The sequence below is a fragment of the Pseudophryne corroboree genome, chromosome 2 (genome assembly GCF_028390025.1).
Source record: "Pseudophryne corroboree isolate aPseCor3 chromosome 2, aPseCor3.hap2, whole genome shotgun sequence".
In the NCBI taxonomy this organism is placed as follows: Eukaryota; Metazoa; Chordata; class Amphibia; order Anura; family Myobatrachidae; genus Pseudophryne; species Pseudophryne corroboree.
In genome coordinates this window covers 365,889,772-365,908,589 of record NC_086445.1, presented here as the reverse complement: position 1 = coordinate 365,908,589, position 18,818 = coordinate 365,889,772, and the positions used below count along the sequence as shown (strand labels likewise).

The window sequence follows — 18,818 nt, the reverse complement described above, 5'->3', positions numbered from 1 at the left end:
TTTTCACATCTTTTTCCACTTATTCTCTCTTTCTGTCATTTTGTTTTAGAATAAATACACTTATTCTTCATATATACAGCGTATACTTGTCATTTAGTATTACAACCATTACCACCACATATTCAGGCGCAATTGTGTACCCTTATGTTATATATCTTTAAAGAGGTATTGGGTTTAACCTCCACCACAATTTTGCTGCCACAGCGTTTATCCACACAAGTAGAGCGCTGGATACAATTTGTTCACCATTCTTAACTTAAAATCCCTGAACCTGTACTTAAAAAGGTTCAAGTTCATGATGGAATCGCTCAGGGCAGTGATCTACAGCCTGGAAGGGGGGGATTTTATGGTGTCACTAGACATAAAGGATGCATACCTTCATGTCCCCATTTATCCTCCTCTTTAAGTGTACCTGAGATTCGCTGTACAGGCCTATCATTTCCAATTTCAGATGTTGCCGTTTGGGCTTTCACCAAGATAATGGTGGAAGTGATGGTACTCCTGCGCAGGCAAGGAGTCACAATTATCCCGTACTTGGACGATCTCCTTATAAAAGCGAGATCAAAGGACCTGTTGCAGAAAAGCGTGTCGTTCTCTCTGAGAGTGCTGCAGCAACATGGCTGGATTCTAAATCTACCAAAGTCACAGTTGGTTTCAACAACTCGGCTGTCTTTCTTAGGCATGATTCTGGACACAGTACAGAAGAGGGTTTTTCTCCCAATGGAAAAAGCCCAGGAACTCCAGAACTGGGTCAGAGACCTGTTAAAACAAAAAAGAGTGTCAGTCCATCAATGCACTCGAGTACTGGAGAAAATGGTGGCGACCTACGAGGCCATCCCCTTCGGCAGGTTTCAGGCGAGGACTTTTCAGTGGGACCTTCTGGACAAGTGGTCCGGGTCTCACCTTCCAATACATCAGAAGATAACCCTGTCCCCCAGGGCCAGGGTGTCTCTCCTGTGGTGGCTGCAGAGTGCTCATCTTCTAGAAGGTCGCAGGTTTGGCATTCAGGACTGGGTCCTGGTGACCACGGATGCGAGCCTCCGAGGATGGGGAACAGTCACACAAGGAAGGAATTTTCAGGGACGGTGGTCAAGCCAGGAGTCTTGCCTACACATCTACATACTGGAATTAAGGGCCGTTTACAACGCCCTACGACAAGCGGTGAATCTTCTTCGCGACCTACCGGTTCTGATTCAATCAGACAACGTCACAGCTGTGGCTCATGTAAACCGCCAAGGCGGTACAAAGAGCAGAGTGGCAATGGCGGAAGCCACCAGGATTCTGCGGTGGGCAGAAAATCACGTAAGCGCTCTGTCAGCGATATTCATTTCGGGAGTGGACAACTGGGAAGCAGTCTTCCTCAGCAGACACGATCTCCATCCAGGAGAGTGGGGACTTCATCAAGAAGTCTTTGCAGAGATAACAAGTCGTTGGGAGCTTCCTCAAATAGACATGATGGCATCACACATCAACAAGAAGCTTTAGAGGTATTGCGCCAGGTCAAGGGACCCTCAGGCAGTAGCGGTGGACGCCCTGGTGACACCATGGGTGTTTCAGTCGGTCTATGTGTTCCCTCCTCTGCCTCTCATCTCAAAACTATTGAGAATCATAAGACGAACAAGAGTGCAGACAATACTCATTGTTCCAGATTGGCCTCGAAGGGCCTGGTATTCAGATCTTCAGGGGATGCCCACAGAAGATCCGTGGCCTCTTCCTCGCAGAGGGAACCTGTTGCAGCAGGGGCCCTCTGTGTTCCAAGACTTACCGTGGTTACGTTTGACGACATGGCGGTTGAACACCGAATCCTAGCGGAGAAGGGTATTCCGGAAGAAGTCATCCCTACTCTGATAAAGGCTAGGAAGGAAGTGACGGCGAAACATTATCACCGTGTCTGGAGAAAGTTTGTATCTTGGTGTGAAGCCAGGAATGCTCCTACGGTAGGTTTCCACTTGGGCCGTTTTCTCCACTTTCTACAGACAGGAGTGGATATGGGCCTAAAGTTAGGCTCCATTAAGGTACAGATTTCGGCCCTGTCTGTATTCTTCCAGAAGGAATTGGCTTCTCTCCCAGAAGTCCAAACTTTTGTAAGGGGAGTGCGACACATCCAGCCTCCTTTTGTGCTTTTGTGCCCCCGGTGGCACCATGGGACCTTAACGTAGTGTTACAGTTCCTTAAATCGCACTGGTTTGAGCCTTTTCAAACAGTTGAATTGAGTTTTCTCAGTGGGAAAGTGGTCATGTTATTGGCCTTGGCATCTGCAAGGCGGTTGTCCGAATTGGCGGTTTTGTCTCACGAGAGCCCTATCTGATTTTCCAGGTGGATAGAGCGGAATGGAGGACTCGTCCTCAATTTCTACCTAAGGTGGTTTTGTCTTGTCGCATGAACCAACCTATTGTGGTGCCTGTGGCTACGGGGGAATTGGAGGACTCAAAGTCCCTGGATGTAGTCAGGGCCTTAAATATTTATGTAGCCAGGACGGCTAGGGTTCGGAAAACAGAGGTTCTGTTTGTCCTGTATGCAGCCAACAAGGTTGGCACTCCTGCTTCTAAGCAGACTATTGCTCGCTGGATCTGTAACTCGATTCAGCAGGTTCATTCTACGGCTGGATTGCCGTTACCAAATTCGGTAAAGGCCCATTCCACTAGGAAGGTGGGCTCTTCTTGGGCGGCTGCCCGAGGCGTCTCTGCATTACAGCTGTGCCGAGCAGCTACTTGGTTGGGTTCAAACACTTTTGCAAAATTCTACAAGTTTGATACCCTGGCTGATGAGGACCTTGCGTTTGCTCAGTCAGTGCTGCAGAGTCATCCGCACTCTCCCGCCCGGTTGGGAGCTTTGGTATAAACCCCATGGTCCTTACTGAGTCCCCAGCATCCTCTAGGATGTAAGAGAAAATAAGATTTTAAACCTACCGGTAAATCTTTTTCTCCTAGTCCGTAGAGGATGCTGGGCGCCCGTCCCAGTGCGGACTAAATCTGCAAGACTTGTATATAGTTGTTGCTTACATAAGGGTTATGTTACAGTTGGAATCGGTCTTTGACTGATATTGTTTTTTTGTTCATACTGTTAACTGGCTGCGGTATATTCCAGGTTATATGGTATGATTGGTGTGGGCTGGTATGAATCTTGCCCTTAGATTAACAAAATCCTTTCCTCATATTGTCTATCTCCTCTGGGCACAGTTCTCTAACTGAGGTCTGGAGGAGGGGCATAAAGGGAGGAGCCAGTGCACACCCATACTAAAAGTTCTTTATAGTGCCCATGTCTCCTGTGGAGCCTGTCTATATCCCATGGTCCTTACGGAGTCCCCAGCATCCTCTACGGACTAGGAGAAAAAGATTTACCGGTAGGTTTAAAATCTTATTTTTCTTAGCTCCCGCTCTGCTCCCCGCCCAGCATACATCCAGCACCACCACTCACATTTCTCTACTTCTCCTTCTTCTTCAAACAAGGCTCCTCTGTCCTCCAGCTGCCTTGCCCAATCAGCCGTCAGCATCCACCCCATGTGATTGGACCAGGGCCCTCAATTAGCTCTTGCTGTACCACTCCACTCCCAAGATAATGCTGGCAACCCCGCTTTCAGTGTGGAGGGCATCGCGGGTGCATTCCCCATACACCCCTGCTCCCAGGATGCCGCCGGCCACCCCCGCTCCCAGGGTACCGCCAGCCACCCTGCTTCTTGGATGCCATCGGCCACCCCCCACTCCTTGGATGCTGCCGGCCACCCCCCGCTCCTTGGATGCTGCCGGCCACCCCTGATCCCAGGGCGCTGCCAGCCAGCCCGCTCCCTGGATGCCTTCGGCCAGCCCCTGCTCCATGGGAGTCGACAGCCCACCCGCTTCCAGTGACACCTTTCAATTTGACTGATTAATCAACTACATTCATCAACTATATTGTGAGTGTATTTACATTTTGCAGATTTGTTCATTGCACTACATATATATATATATATATATATATACACACACACACACACACACACACACACACACACAGTGATGACCAAAATTGCGGACACTTTTTGAAATTTGAATATTTTTCAACTTTGAGTGCTTGTAAAAACTGTTTCACTTCACACAGTGCAATGATTCATTTATCACATGAAAGGGAATTTAATGCTGAATTCAACACAATAAACAGAGGTCAAATATTTACATTACAAGGGAAGTTATGTTACTTTCAGTCAGACAAAGAAGCACAGATGCGTGAGATTCATGAAGCAGATTGTAGTAACAGCTACTACCAGCCAATCGGAATCGTCGCTGTGAGCAGAGCCGGATTAAGGGGGGGTGCCAAGGGGGTCAGTACCCCGGGCCCCCCAGGCATAGGCATAAGGGGCCCCCAAGCCGAAGCTGCTCTGCACCGCTCTGGTGCTGCTGTCCCCTCTGCCTTGTATCAGTCGCTGACCCGTGAGAAGCGGGGATGGAGCCACACGAACAGCCGCGAGCGGGTCATCACACACCTGCTGGCAGCACGGAATCCTCCATCCCCAGCAGCCGGGAGTCTTCTACTCCCTGCTGCAGCGTGGAGCCTTGACCCCGACTTCTCCTGTTGCCGGTGGCTGGCTTTGTGCTGGGCTGGGGGGGGGGGGGGGAATAGGGGGGGGGGAATAGGGGGGTGGCCCAAATGTTTTTTGTTTTCAATGCCTGCTGTCCGGTCCTACGGCAGGCATTCAGAGCCCCCCCCCCCCCTTGTGGCTGTAAGTGTATACCGCGATTCGGGGGGCGGAGCAGAGGAGAATTGTTATATAATCACGTCATGTTGGCTCCGCCCCCTCCAGACGACCCGCGAATCACGGCATTTTTGCCGTGGGGCGGGGCCTAATGGTGAACTGTGTCCCTGGCTCCCAGCAATATCTCCTGGCTGTGGCGTTCTCACCCCTCTCCTCAGGGCAGGCTTCAGTGTAAGTGTGTGCACAGTTTGTGCTCTATCTGTGTATACTGTATGTATGTGTATATGTTCTATCAGTGTATATGTATGTGTGTATATTTTCTATATGTGTGTATGTGTTTTATGTGTATGTTATGTATTTGTGTGTATGTGGGTGTATGAGATCTATGTAATGTGTATATATAGATAGATAGATAGATAGATAGATAGATAGATAGATATACAAATCGATTGGCCGGCACTCCCTCTCCTTAATCAGCAGCCGTGGTGCTCTTTACACTGCCTTCACATAACCTCCAAAAGTATGGCACTCAGCGGACTTCTTAATCACATATCACAAACGCCACCTAGTTCCGCAATGTTTCAGGTTTTATTTACCCTTTTGTCGTATATGTGCTGTTTGACAAAGGGTAAATAAAACCTGAAACGTTGCGGAACTAGCTGGCGTTTGTGATATATGATTAAGAAGCCCTCTGAGTGACATAGTTTTGGAGTATATATATATATATATATATATATATACAGTGGTCGAAGCGGGGCGGTATACGGCTTACCGCCACTTCTTCCACTGACCCGGAAATGAGGAAATTAAAGTGCAGCAGGAGGCGAGGGAAGTGGCCATCCTGCTGCACATGTTGCTCCACGTCCCTGCGCGGCGGCCGGCGGCTGTGTAGAGCGCTGTACTAGCTCACAGCCGCTCACCGCCGGCCGCCGCTCACCGCCGCCAGCCACCCACCGCACGCCGCTCACCGCAGCCAGCCACCAGCTGCTCACCGCCGCCAGCCACCCGCCGCTCACCCGCAACAAATGAGGTAATGTTCCCCTGCTGTCACCTCTCTCCCTGTTGTTACCGTCCCTGTCCCTACTGTCACTCTCTCTCTCCCAGCTGTCACTGTCGTCACTCTCTCTCTCCCTGCTGTCACTGTCGTCACTCTCTCTCCCTGTCATCACACTCTCTCCCTGTCGTTACTCTCTCTCCCTGTCGTCACTCTCTCTCCCCCTGTCGTCACTCTCTCTCCCTGTCGTCACTCTCTCTCTCCCGGTCGTCACTCTCTCTCTCCCTGTCGTCACTCTCTCTCTCTCTCCCTGTCGTCACTCTCTCTCTCTCCCTGTCATCACTCTCTCTCCCTGTCGTCACTCTGGCTGTCCCTGCTGTCACAATTTCAGCTCATTCAGTGTGCTACAATGTAAATTTCGGCTCATTCAGTGTGCTACAATGTGAATTTCGGCTCATTCAGTGTGCTATAATGTGAATTTCGGCTTATTCAGTGTGCTATAATGTGAATTTCGGCTCATTCATTGTGCTACAATGTGAATTTCGGCTCATTCAGTGTGCTATAATGTGAATTTTGGCTCAGACCGTGTGCTATAATGTGAATTTCAGCTCGTACCGTGTGCTATAATGTGAATTTCAGCTCGTACCATGTGCTATAAGGTGAAAGGGGCACCAGTACTAGATAGTATAAGGGGTTCTACTACACTGGACATGCCCCCTTTTGGGTGACCGCACCCCCTTTTCTGGAGGCGCGCGCATAATTGTGTCCTTGACTTTTGCATTCCCCCACTTAAAAATTTCCACTTCGACCACTGTGTGTATATAGATATATATACATACAATGTCCATGTGATCCAGCTCTCCTTTAGAAAATATTGCTGCACCAGGTGCCGCCGTGTTACGTGAATCATATATACTGCAGCCGCGGCACTCTTGGTGTCTCACTCAATGAAGACTCTTTGACAGGCAAATGGTAGGTAACAACGTTTCAATGACTTTTATTTATTCAGACCTGAGGAAAATGACTAAATAAAAGTCATTGAAACGTTGTTACCTACCATTTGCCTGTCAAAGAGTCTTCATTGAGTGAGACACCAGGAGTGCCGCGGCTGCAGTATATATATACACACACACACACACACACACACACACACACACACACACACACACACACACACACACACACACACGTGCGTGCATCAAAGGAAACCCCCCTTCCGAATCCTGCTTTTGCCCCTGCAGGGGGTGGTTGCTGGTGGGTGGGCCCCCTGTCTTGGGTGCCCTGGGCCCTCCAGGGGCCTAATCCAGCCCTGGCTGTGAGGACCAATCAGCTGTTGCTTATGAGCAGGTGTAAGGTCATGTTCAAAGGTGGGAAAGGTGACTTTGGCTGTTTAATTTAGCAGAATAAAGTTGGTTACTGAAGTGCAATTACGGTTGGATGTTTGTGTATATTGTTTAGTGCTATTGACGGTGTAAAAATTAAATACAACAATGTCGTCCAGGCAAAGTGGTGACTGGTCACCCAGGAAGAGGTTCAGGATTGTGGTGTTACGTGAAAATGGTCTTTCGTATGCAGCAATTGATAGAGAAGTTGGTGGGAATGTGACAACATCAGGAGTACAAAAGTTTTGTTTACACTATCAGGAAACGCAATCTATACAAAACAAAGAAGGTAAAGGCCGGAAAAAGTGCACAACAGCTGTTGATGATAGGAGAATAAAACAAATTTGCGTCAGGAACAGATGGATGTCATCTGCGACCATTAGCAGTGAACTGAGTGCAACTGGTGTTTTTGTCAGAGAAGACTAACGGAGGTTGGCCTAAAAGGTAGGATTCCCTGAAAAAAGCCATTCCTGAATAGAAAGCAGAGGCAAAAACAAATACAGTTAGCAAAAGAACACATTGCATGGACAGAAGGTCAGTGGAAACAAGTGATATGGAGTGATGAAACTAAGATATCGATATTTGGTAGTGATGGGAGAAAATATGTGAGACGTTGCATCATGGAAGAAGTACATCCAGATTGCATTCAAGCGACAACAATGAATTCTACAAAATAATCTGGGCATATATGACAGCAGATGCTGTAGGCCGCCTTCATGTCATAGATGGCACACTGAACAGCAGAAAGTACATTGACACCATCCTGCAACGAAAACTTCTACCTTCTATCAGGGATCTTTTTCCTGATAATGCCACATTTTTTCCCCAGCTGCACGGATATGCAAACAGTGGTTCACGGAGAATGACGTACAGGTGCTGGGATGGCCAGAAAACAGCCCAGACCTGAACTCCATAGAACATTTGTGGTTCCGTTTGAAAAAACTGTTACATCTGAGGCGTCCGTCCAATAAAAGAGAATTAATTGAGGCTATAATTGTCTCATGGCACCACATAATAAAGAAGGAAGAGCTCCAAACATTGGTTGGCTCATTGCCACATCACTGTGCTGCTGTCTTGAAAAATAAAGGCTACCCAATGAAATACTGATAGGACAGTGACATCATAAGTACACAGGGATTTTCACCCTAAGTATTGTTTTCACTGCATAACTTCCCTTGTAATGCAAATATTTGACCTCTGTTTATTGTGTTGAATTCAGCATTACACTTCCTTTCATTTAATATATGAATCATTGCACTGCAAGAAGAGTAACAGTTTTTATAAGGATTCAAAGTTGAAAAACATAAAAATTTCAAAAAGTGTCCGCAATTTTGGCCACAACTGTGTGTGTGTGTGTGTGTATATATATATATATATATATATATATATACACACACAGTATATCTGCTCACCCCTGCAGTGCAAGCCTGCTGCTGCGATCAGGTCTGAATTAGGCCCCATGTGTAGTGCAGGTGGGGTAAATGTAACATGTGCAGAGAGAGTTAGATTTGTGTGGGGTGTGTTCAAATTGAAATCTAAATTGCAGTGTAAAAATATAGCAGCCAGTATTTACCCTGCACAGAGACAATATAACCCACCCAAATCTAAATCTCCACCTGTTACATCTGCCCCACCTGCAGTGCAACATGGTTTTGCCCAATTGCTAACTTTTTTTGTTTGCTAATCTGAATAACCCCCATTGTTCTTTGTATTGTTTACATAATTTACATATTTGGTGTTCTAGATAACTACTGTATGTTAAACTCGGTATTGGTATGTTTTATTCATTTTTCTTTATTAAGTATGTGTTGAATACCCTGCTCATATAGCTTTGTAAAGATTAATGTGAGCCTCTTACTTTTTTACATACAGTTAGAAATGTAGAAGGTATCATTTTATGTTTTTCATGTTACAAACATCAGTATAATTTTACCACTGTACAGCAGCCATTACTTAAGGATTTATATGATGTGACAATTGTGAAGTAGCAATAAAACAAAATGTGGCACAGTGCAAATTTTATTTCTCCCAAGTGAGACATCATTTTCTCCACCTGTTACTAAAGATATAATTCAAGCAGCTATATGGCTTATTGATATACTCTCTTCTGCTTTGACCATTCTGATGATCTGTAGGTTGTTCTATCCCCATCCACTTCAGTAAAATACACACTGGGTGAGCATGCAATGAAAAATAGTACCCAAAATGCTCTCAGGGCCTATTCAAATATATCTTAACTAGAGCATAAAGGAAAATGTTGAATCCAAGCAAATCTTGTCTTTTTTCACAATTTATACAGTATTGGTACTTTTAGGTTGGGAAAGATTTGTCTACTTAACTTTATTGTAATTTGAGCGTCAAATGTTTAATCCACACATGTCTACAGTATTTTGAAAAAGCTTGTCTGGCAAATAGTGAATAAAAAAATCTACGGTACATAGAAAAAAATGAAGGATAATGAGAATTGTAGAAAAACTGCCAGGGAAAATTTCCAAAGAGGTACAAGCTGAATTCTAATGTCAAGGTTTGTCAGTGTCTGATCACACCATCCAATGCATTGTGAGTGACAGTGAAGAAGACCCAGGTGGTCTCCACTTTTGATAAAAACAACATTAAAAAGCCACACTGGAATTTGCCTAAATGCATACTGACAAACTACAGTGCTTCTGGCAGAATGTCAAAACTGGATCTTTTTTTGAAAAATCAGCTCTATGTTCACAGACAAAATAAATGAGGCGTTCAGAGAAAGGTACACTGAACCTACTGTGACACATGGAGGATGCTCAGTTATGTTTTTGGTCTGCCTTGCTGCATCTGACACGTGGTTCCTTGAATCTCAAGACTATAAAGGTATTCTGGACCCAAACATACAACCCAGTATCAGACATCTTATTGATTTGCTAGGAAGCAGTGACATCACTGAAGCATTGCCTGACTAACATTTTTGACACAACTATTTTCAAGAGATACAGTACGTATTGCCAGGAGAACCAAAAGGGCATGGTGTAGGTACAAAGTACCAGAGTATGGTCTCTGCCCAGCCGGTGAATCCATGAACCCTAAGTGGTGTGGCCATGGCCTAGCTGTGTTATCTGTGCCAGGGGATCAGAGGAAGAGCAGGAAGGGGACTGTCTTTGGGTTTCCTTGCATCAGGTGTCTATCCAGTCATCCCATAAGGTGTGGTGTTGTTGAAGTAGGGACCATGCCGCCCCCTTGGGCTTGCATCCTAGTTAGCGCCACCAGTCGAGCACCACTCGCTATGGCTCTGCCATAACCCCATAAGCTGTGATATAGAGGATACAACAAATTCTTAATGTGACTTGATCACACTCCTTATGCAAGGCCACGCGCCTGTCATACCAGACTTGCAATTTCTCATACCAACCCAGTTCATTTGTAGTCAATTAAAAGACCATTTTGAGGAAAATTAACGTAGGCCACAAAATACTGTAGCTTTCTTCACTATGTGTTTGTCATGGCTCTCTATTAAGTCTTTGTTATGGATCTTTATTAAGGCAGGGTATGCTTCAACCCCTTTTAACTGTTCAATCAATCAATCAATCAATCAATCAATCAATCACACTTCTACATTTTCTCTTTTGTAGTCTAACTTGTTTAGTATATATATATAAATATAAAATATATTTCTCGAACGTCCTAGTGGATGCTGGGAACTCCGTAAGGACCATGGGGAATAGCGGGCTCCGAAGGAGGCTGGGCACTCTAGAAAGATCTTAGACTACCTGGTGTGCACTGGCTCCTCCCACTATGACCCTCCTCCAAGCCTCAGTTAGATTTCGTGCCCGGCCGAGGTTGGATGCACACTAGGGGCTCTCCTGAGCTCTTAGAAAGTTATAGTCTTAGAATTTGTTCTTTTCAGTGAGACCTGCTGGCAACAGGCTCACTGCAGCGAGGGACTAAGGGGAGAAGAAGCGAACTCGCCTGCTTGCAGCCGGATTGGGCTTCTTAGGCTACTGGACACCATTAGCTCCAGAGGGATCGACCGCAGGCCCAGCCTTGATGTTCGGTCCCGGAGCCGCGCCGCCGTCCCCCTTACAGAGCCAGAAGCAAGAAGATGGTCCGGAAAATCGGCGGCATGAAGACTCAGTCTTCACCAAGGTAGCGCACAGCACTGCAGCTGTGCGCCATTGCTCCTCTCACACACTTCACACTCCGGTCACTGAGGGTGCAGGGCGCTGGGGGGGGGCGCCCTGAGGCAGCAATAAAAACACCTTGGCTGGCAAAAATACCTCAATATATAGCCCCAGGGGCTATATATGAGGTAAATACCCCTGCCAGAAGTCCATAAAAAACGGGAGAATAGGCCGCGAAAAAGGGGCGGAGCCTATCTCCTCAGCACACTGGCGCCATTTTCCCTCACAGCTCCGTTGGAGGGAAGCTCCCTGGCTCTCCCCTGCAGTCTACAAGGGTTAAAAAAAGAGAGAGGGGGCACTAAATTTAGGCGCAGTATACATTATATATATAGATATAAAGCTATAGGGGACATAACTCAGTTAGTCCCTGCAGTATATAGCGCTCTGGTGTGTGCTGGCATACTCTCACTCTGTCCCCCCAAAGGGCTTTTGTGGGTCCTGTCCTCGTTTAGAGCATTCCCTGTGTGTCTGCGGTGTGTCGGTACGGCTGTGTCGACATGTTGAATGAGGAGGCTTATATGGTGACGGAACAGAGGCCGATATATGTGATGTCGCCCCCTGTGAGGCCGACACCAGAGTGGATAGAGAGGTAAAAGGTATTAACCGACAGTGTCAACTCCTTACATAAAAGGGTGGATGACGTAACAGCTGTTGGACAGCCGGCTTCGCAGCCCGCGCCTGCCCAGGCGTCTCAAAGGCCATCAGGGGCTCAAAAACGCCCGCTCTCTCAGATGGCAGACACAGATGTCGACACGGAGTCTGACTCCAGTGTCGACAAGGTGGAGACATATACACAATCCAATCCGTGACTTGATCCCGGCAATAAAAAATGTGTTATACATTTCTGACTTTAACCTCTATAAATGGGTTTTAGGTTTGGGGAGAAAAAACAGGCAGTGTTTTGTTCCCCCATCAGATGAATAAATGAAGTGTGTGAAAAGCGTGGGTTCACCCGTTAAGAAACTGGTAATTTATAAAAAGTTACTGATGGCGTACCCTTTCCCGCCAGGAGGATAAGTTACGCTGGGAGATATCCCCTAGGGTGGATAAGGCGCTCACACGTTTGTCAAAAAAGGTGGCACTGCCGTCTTAGGATACGGCCACTTTAATAGGTACCTGTTGATAAAAAAAACAGGAGGCTATCCTGAAGTCTGTATTTACACACTGAGGTACTAGACTGAGACCTGCAGATAGTGCTGCTGCAGCGTGGTTGGTGACCCTGTCAAACAGGGATAATAGTTGGCAAACATAAAAACATATTAAAGACGTTGTCTTATATATGGGGGATGCACAGAGGGATATTTTGCCGGCTGGCATCCAAAATAAATGTAATGTCCATTCTGTCAGGAGGGTATTAGAGACCTGTCACTGGACAGGTGATGCTGACTTAAAAAGCGCATAGAGAGCCTTATAAGAGTGAGGAATTATTTGGGGATGGTCTCTGGGACCTCGTATCCACAGCAACTGCTGGGAAGAAATAATTTTACCTCAGGTTTCCTCACAGAAAAAGGTACAGTCCTTTCGGCTTCAGAAAAGCAAGCGGGTCAAATGGCGCTTCCTTTCTGTACAGAGACAAGGGTAGAGGGAAAAAGCTGCACCAGTCAGCCTGTTCCCAGAATCAAGATTCTTCCCCCGCCTCCTGTGAGTACACACCATGACGCGGGTGCTCCACAGGTGTAGCCAGGTACGGTGGGGGGCCGCCTCAAAAATTTCAGCAATTAGTGGGCTCGCTCACAGGTGGATCCCTGTTTCTTCCAAGTAGTATTTCAGGGGTACAAGCTGGAATTAGAGATGTCTCCCCCCAGCCGTTTCCTAAAATATGCCTTGCTGACAACTCCCTCAAGCAGGGAGGCTGTGCTAGAGGCAATTAATAAGCGGTATTCCCAGCAGGTAATACTCAAGGTGCCCCTACTTCAACAAGGACGGGGTTACTATTCCACACGGGTTGGGGTACCGAAACCGCATGGTTCGGTGTGACCCATTTTATATTTAAAATCCTTGAACATAAAAAAATTCAAGTTCAAGATGGAATCGCTCAGGGCGGTTATTGCAAGCCTGGACGAGGGGGATTACATGGTATCCCGGGACATCAAGGATGCTTACCTGCATGTCCCCATTTACCATCCTCGCCAGGAGTACCTCAGATTTGTGGTACAGGATTACCATTACCAAGTCCAGACACTGCCGTTTGGACTGTACATGGCACCGAGGGTGTTTTATCAAGGTAATGGCCGAAATGATGATACTCCTTCAAAAAAAAAAAGGGAGTTGTAATTATCCCGTAATTGGACAATCTCGTTATAAGGGCGAGGTCCAAGGAGCAGTTGGTAGTCGGGGTAGCACTATTTTGGAAAGTGCTACAACAGCATAGGTGGATTCTAAACAGTCCAAAGTCACAGCTGGTTCCTATGACACGTCTACTGTTCCTGGGGATGGTTCTGGACATAAACCAGAAATAGTGTTTCTCCCGGAGGAGAAAGCCAAGGAGTTGTCATCTCTAGTCAGAGACCTCCTGAAACCAAAATAGGTAGCGGTGCATCATTGCACGCGAGTCCTGGGAAAAATGGTAGCTTCTTACGAAGCAATCCCATTAGGCAGGTTCCATACAAGAACTTTTCAGAGGGACCTGTTGGACAAGTGGTCCGGATCGCATCTTCCGATGCATAGGCTGATAACCCTGTCTCCAAGGACCAGGGTATCTCTACTGTGGTGGCTGCAGAGTGCCCATCTTCAAGAGGGCCGCAGGTTCGGCATACAGGACTAGGTCCTAGTGACCATGGATTCCAGCCTTTGAGGCTGGGGGGCAGTCGCATAGGGAAGAAACTTCCAGGGACTTTGGTCAAGTCAGGTTATTTCCCTACACATAAATATTCTGGATCTGAGGGCCATTTACAATGCCCTGAGGCCAGCAAGGCCTCTGCTTCAAAACCAGCCGGTACTGATCCAATCAGACAACATCACGGCAGTCGCCCATGTAATCAACAGGGCGGCACGAAAAGCAGGATGGCAATGGCAGAAGCCACAAGGATTCTCCGATAGGCGGAAAATCATGTGTTAGCACTGTCAGCAGTGTTCATTCCCGGAGTGGACAACTGGGAAGCAGATCTTCTCAACAGACACGACCTCCACCCGGGAGAATGGGGACTTCCTCCAGAAGTCTTCCAATAGGATTGTACACCATTGGGAAAGGCCACAGGTGGACATGATGGCGTCCCGCCTTAACAAAAAGCTATAAAAGATATTGCTCCAGGTCAAGGGACCCTCAGGCGATAGCTATGGACGCTCTGGTAACACCGTGGGTGTACCAGTCGGTTTAGGTGCTCTCCCCTCTGCCTCTCATACCAAAGGTACTGAGAATAATAAGAAGGCGAGGAGTAAGAACGATACTCGTGGATGGCCAAGAAGAGCTTGGTACCCAGAACTTCAAGAATTTATATCAGAGGACCAATGGCCTCTGCCACTCAGTCAGGACCTGCGGCAGCAGGGGCCCTGTCTGTTCCAAGACTTACCGCGGCTGCGTTTGATGGCATGGCGGTTGAACGCCGGATCCTGAAGGAAAAGGGTATTCCGGAGGAAGTAATTCCTATGCTTACTAAAGCCAGGAAAGTGGTTACAGCAACTCATTATCAACGCATATGGCGAAAATATGTTGCATGGTGTGAGGCCGAAAGGGCCCCAACAGAGGAATTTCAACTAGGTCGATTTCTGCATTTCCTGCAAGCAGGAGTGACTATGGGCCTTAAATTGGGTTCCATTAAGGTACAGATCTCGGCTCTGTCGATTTTCTTTCAAAAAAGAACTAGCTTCAGTACCTGAAGTTCAGACATTTATAAAAGGAGTGCTGCATAGTCAGCCCCCGTTTGTGCCTCCTGTGGCACCTTGGGATCTCAACGTGGTGTTGAGTTTTCTTAAAATCACTTTGGTTTGAACCACTAAAAACCGTGGATCTGAAATATCTCACATGGAAGGTGGTTATGTTATTGGCCTTGGCTTCTGCCAGGCGAGTATCAGAATTGGCGGCTTTGTCTTGTAAAAGCCCTTATTTGATTTTCCATATGGATAGGGCAGAATTGAGGACTCGTCCCCAGTTTTTCCCTAAGGTGGTGTCAGCGTTTCACCTGAACCAGCCTATTGTGGTGCCTGCGGCTACTAAGGATTTGGAGGACTCCAAGTTGCTAGACGTTGTCAGGGCCCTGAAAATATATGTTTCCAGGACGGCTGGAGTCAGAAAATCTGACTCGCTGTTTATCCTATATGCACCCAACAAGCTGGGTGCTCCTGCTTCTAAGCAGACTATTGCTCGTTGGATTTGTAGTACAATTCAGCTTGCACATACTGTGGCAGGCCTGCCACAGCCAAAATCTGTCAATGCCCATTCCACAAGGAAGGTGGGCTCATCTTGGGCGGCTGCCCGAGGGGTCTCGGCTTTACAACTTTGCCGAGCAGCTACTTGGTCAGGGGCAAACACGTTTGCAAAATTCTACAAATTTGATACCCTGGCTGAGGAGGACCTGGAGTTCTCTCATTCGGTGCTGCAGAGTCATCCGCACTCTCCCGCCCGTTTGGGAGCTTTGGTATAATCCCCATGGTCCTTACGGAGTTCCCAGCATCCACTAGGACGTTAGAGAAAATAAGAATTTACTCACCGGTAATTCTATTTCTCGTAGTCCGTAGTGGATGCTGGGCGCCCATCCCAAGTGCGGTTTATCTGCATTACTTGTACATAGTTATTGTTAACTAAATCGGGTTATTGTTGAGCCATCTGTTGAGAGGCTCTATTGTTTCATACTGTTAACTGTGTTTCATATCACGAGTTGTACGGTGTGATTGGTGTGGCTGGTATGAGTCTTACCCGGGATTCAAAATCCTTCCTTATTGTGTACGCTCGTCCGGGCACAGTACCTAACTGAGGCTTGGAGGAGGGTCATAGTGGGAGGAGCCAGTGCACACCAGGTAGTCTAAGATCTTTCTAGAGTGCCCAGCCTCCTTCGGAGCCCGCTATTCCCCATGGTCCTTACGGAGTTCCCAGCATCCACTACGGACTACGAGAAATAGAATTACCGGTGAGTAAATTCTTATTTTGTCATTATAGGCAAAATTGATATATTGTATAGCTACAGTGAGGCACTGCAATGTACCATTTTCCAGGTGTTTCATTATGTAATAAAGTATTAAATAAAATGTCAGTCATTTTAATTAGAAAAATACGCATAGATTGTGGCTTAATTATACAAGTAGGCTATAATATGTAATAGTTTGTTACATTTTATTTTAGACCTACATTGGAAATATTCTGCTGCTCGTTAATCCATACAAAGATCTCCCAATCTATTCATCACTGGTAAGAGCTCATTTCTTCATTTCTATATTGGCTTGTTGAGCCTCATCATTAGTGTGTGTTCCTTACTCCTGTGTTTGGTTAGTTTTGTTATCTAGTAGGAATTATTCAGTTAAAAAAAAATTATAGCTGATTTTGCAAATAATAGTTGGGGAAAAAGAAAAATAGGCAGATCACAGCTGGTATACATGCCCCCAATGTTACCTAATTTTCCTACTGTCACAGTAGACAAGGGAGAGTACCACAGATGGGCAACCATGTCCCTTTTGACCCTGTTGAGCTAATGCGCAGGGCCGTAACTAGGTGTGTGCAGAGGGGGCACCGCACATAGTGTTGCAGGGTAGAGGGCGCTGTTGGCGGCACTTGTCAATTATCTGTTTTAATCACTTTCACTTGCAGCTTCCCCCCTTTTTGAAGACCAGCATCTCTTGACTGCCGCTGTCTCCTTCCCACACCCCTACTGTCGCTAATACCTATACAGCATTCATGAACTCACTTGATATTTCTTTGTTATTCAGGCACACTGTCCTTGATTACATTTCAAGCTGCTGACATACCCGGGATTCGAAACCATCGCCTGTGGCATTGCAGTCAGACAATCTATTCATTTAGCTATCTGCCCTTGCATAGAAAGGCAGATACTTCTAAGGTAGAGAATTCTAACTAATTGAAGCTTACCTTGTACATTGTGAAAAAAGGATCAGCATTGCGGCTGAGCAGATCTATGTAGTGTGTGACTAGAAGAGATTGGAGGTGTGGCTGCACACTACATAGATCTGCTCAATTGCAATGCTGATGATTTTTTTTTACAAAGTACCAGTAGCTTCATATAGGGGTATATGCAATTGCGGTCGAATTCCCGAAAATTGTCGAAAAACGGGACTTTTTCGCCAAAAAAAAAATAATCGACCATGCAATTCAGTACTTTCCGTCAAAAAAACGGACTTTCAAAATTCGACTTTTTGAAATTCGACATTTGTCAAATTCGACATTTCTGCAATGGTACAAATGCGGCAATTCACCAAAAGTATATTCAATTGAAGTTTGGAAATTCGACAACAATGCTTTTAGACAGTAAATTCGTCATTTTCAATCCGCCACACTTTGGTGGGGGAATCTAATAAAAAAAATTTAAAACATGTTTTTTTTTTGGTGTTTTTTTTTATTGGTAATAGCATATCTATTCATATTAGAAGGGATTAGGTACTTGGTTTGTCTATTTTGGAGGCACAAGTATTATTCATATATTTTTAAAAATATTTTATTTTTTATTTTTTTAAATGGAATGGTAAAATCCCGAAAAAAATGGCGTGGGGTCCCCCCTCCAAAGCATAACCAGCCTCGGGCTCTTTGAGCCGGTCCTGGTTCTAAAAATCCGGGGGGGAAAATTACAGGGGATCCCCCGTATTTTTAAAACCAGCACCGGGCTCTGGTGCTGGTGCAAAAAATACGGGGGACAAAAAGAGTAGGGGTCCCCCGTATTTTTTACACCAGCATCGGGCTCCACTAGCTGGACAGATAATGCCACAGCCGGGGGTCACTTTTATACAGCGCCCTGCGGCTGTGGCATTAAATATCCAACTAGTCACCCCTGGCTGGGGTACCCTGGGGGAGTGGGGACCCCTTCAATCAAGGGGTCCCCCCCAGCCACCCAAGGGCCAGGGGTGAAGCCCGAGGCTGTCCCCCCCATCCAAGGGCTGCGGATGGGGGCTGATAGCCTTTGGAAAAATGAAAGAATATTGTTTTTTCCAGTAGTACTACAAGTCCCAGCAAGCCTCCCCTGCAAGCTGGTACTTGGAGAACCACAAGTACCAGCATGCGGGAGAAAAACGGGCCCGCTGGTACCTATAGTTCTACCGGAAAAAAAATACCCAAATAAAAACAGGACACGCACACCTTGAAAGTACAACTTTATTTCACACCTGCCGACACACACACATACTTACCTATGTTGACACGACGTTCGGTCCACTTGTCCAAGTAGAATCCGGGGTACCTGTGAATAAAATTATACTCACCTGATGCAGTGTCCAGGTTATAATCCACGTACTTGGCAAAACAACAAAACGGCAACCCGGACCAAACGGACTGAAAGGGGTCCTATGTTTACACATGGGACCCCTTTCCACGAATGCAGAGACCCCCCCCCGTGACTGCTGTCACAGAAAGGTCTCTTCAGCCAATCAGCGAGCGCAACGTCCTGGCACTCTGCTGATTGGCTGTATGCGCGTCTGCTGTCAGACAGCGCATCGCAAAGCCTCTCCATTATATTCAATGGTGG

General features: G+C 46.5%; 1 protein-coding gene across 7 annotated transcripts in view; it reads left to right on the top strand.

The window, feature by feature from the left end:
* MYO16 (myosin XVI) overlaps positions 1 to 18,818 on the top strand; it is a 1,104,874-nt gene that overhangs the window by 424,031 nt on the left and 662,025 nt on the right. For all 7 annotated transcript variants that reach the window (XM_063953181.1, XM_063953183.1, XM_063953182.1 and 4 more), the window contains one exon: positions 16,475 to 16,540. In XM_063953181.1, coding sequence (XP_063809251.1) covers positions 16,475 to 16,540 — 66 coding nt within the window. The remainder of the gene's footprint in view (positions 1 to 16,474; positions 16,541 to 18,818) is intronic.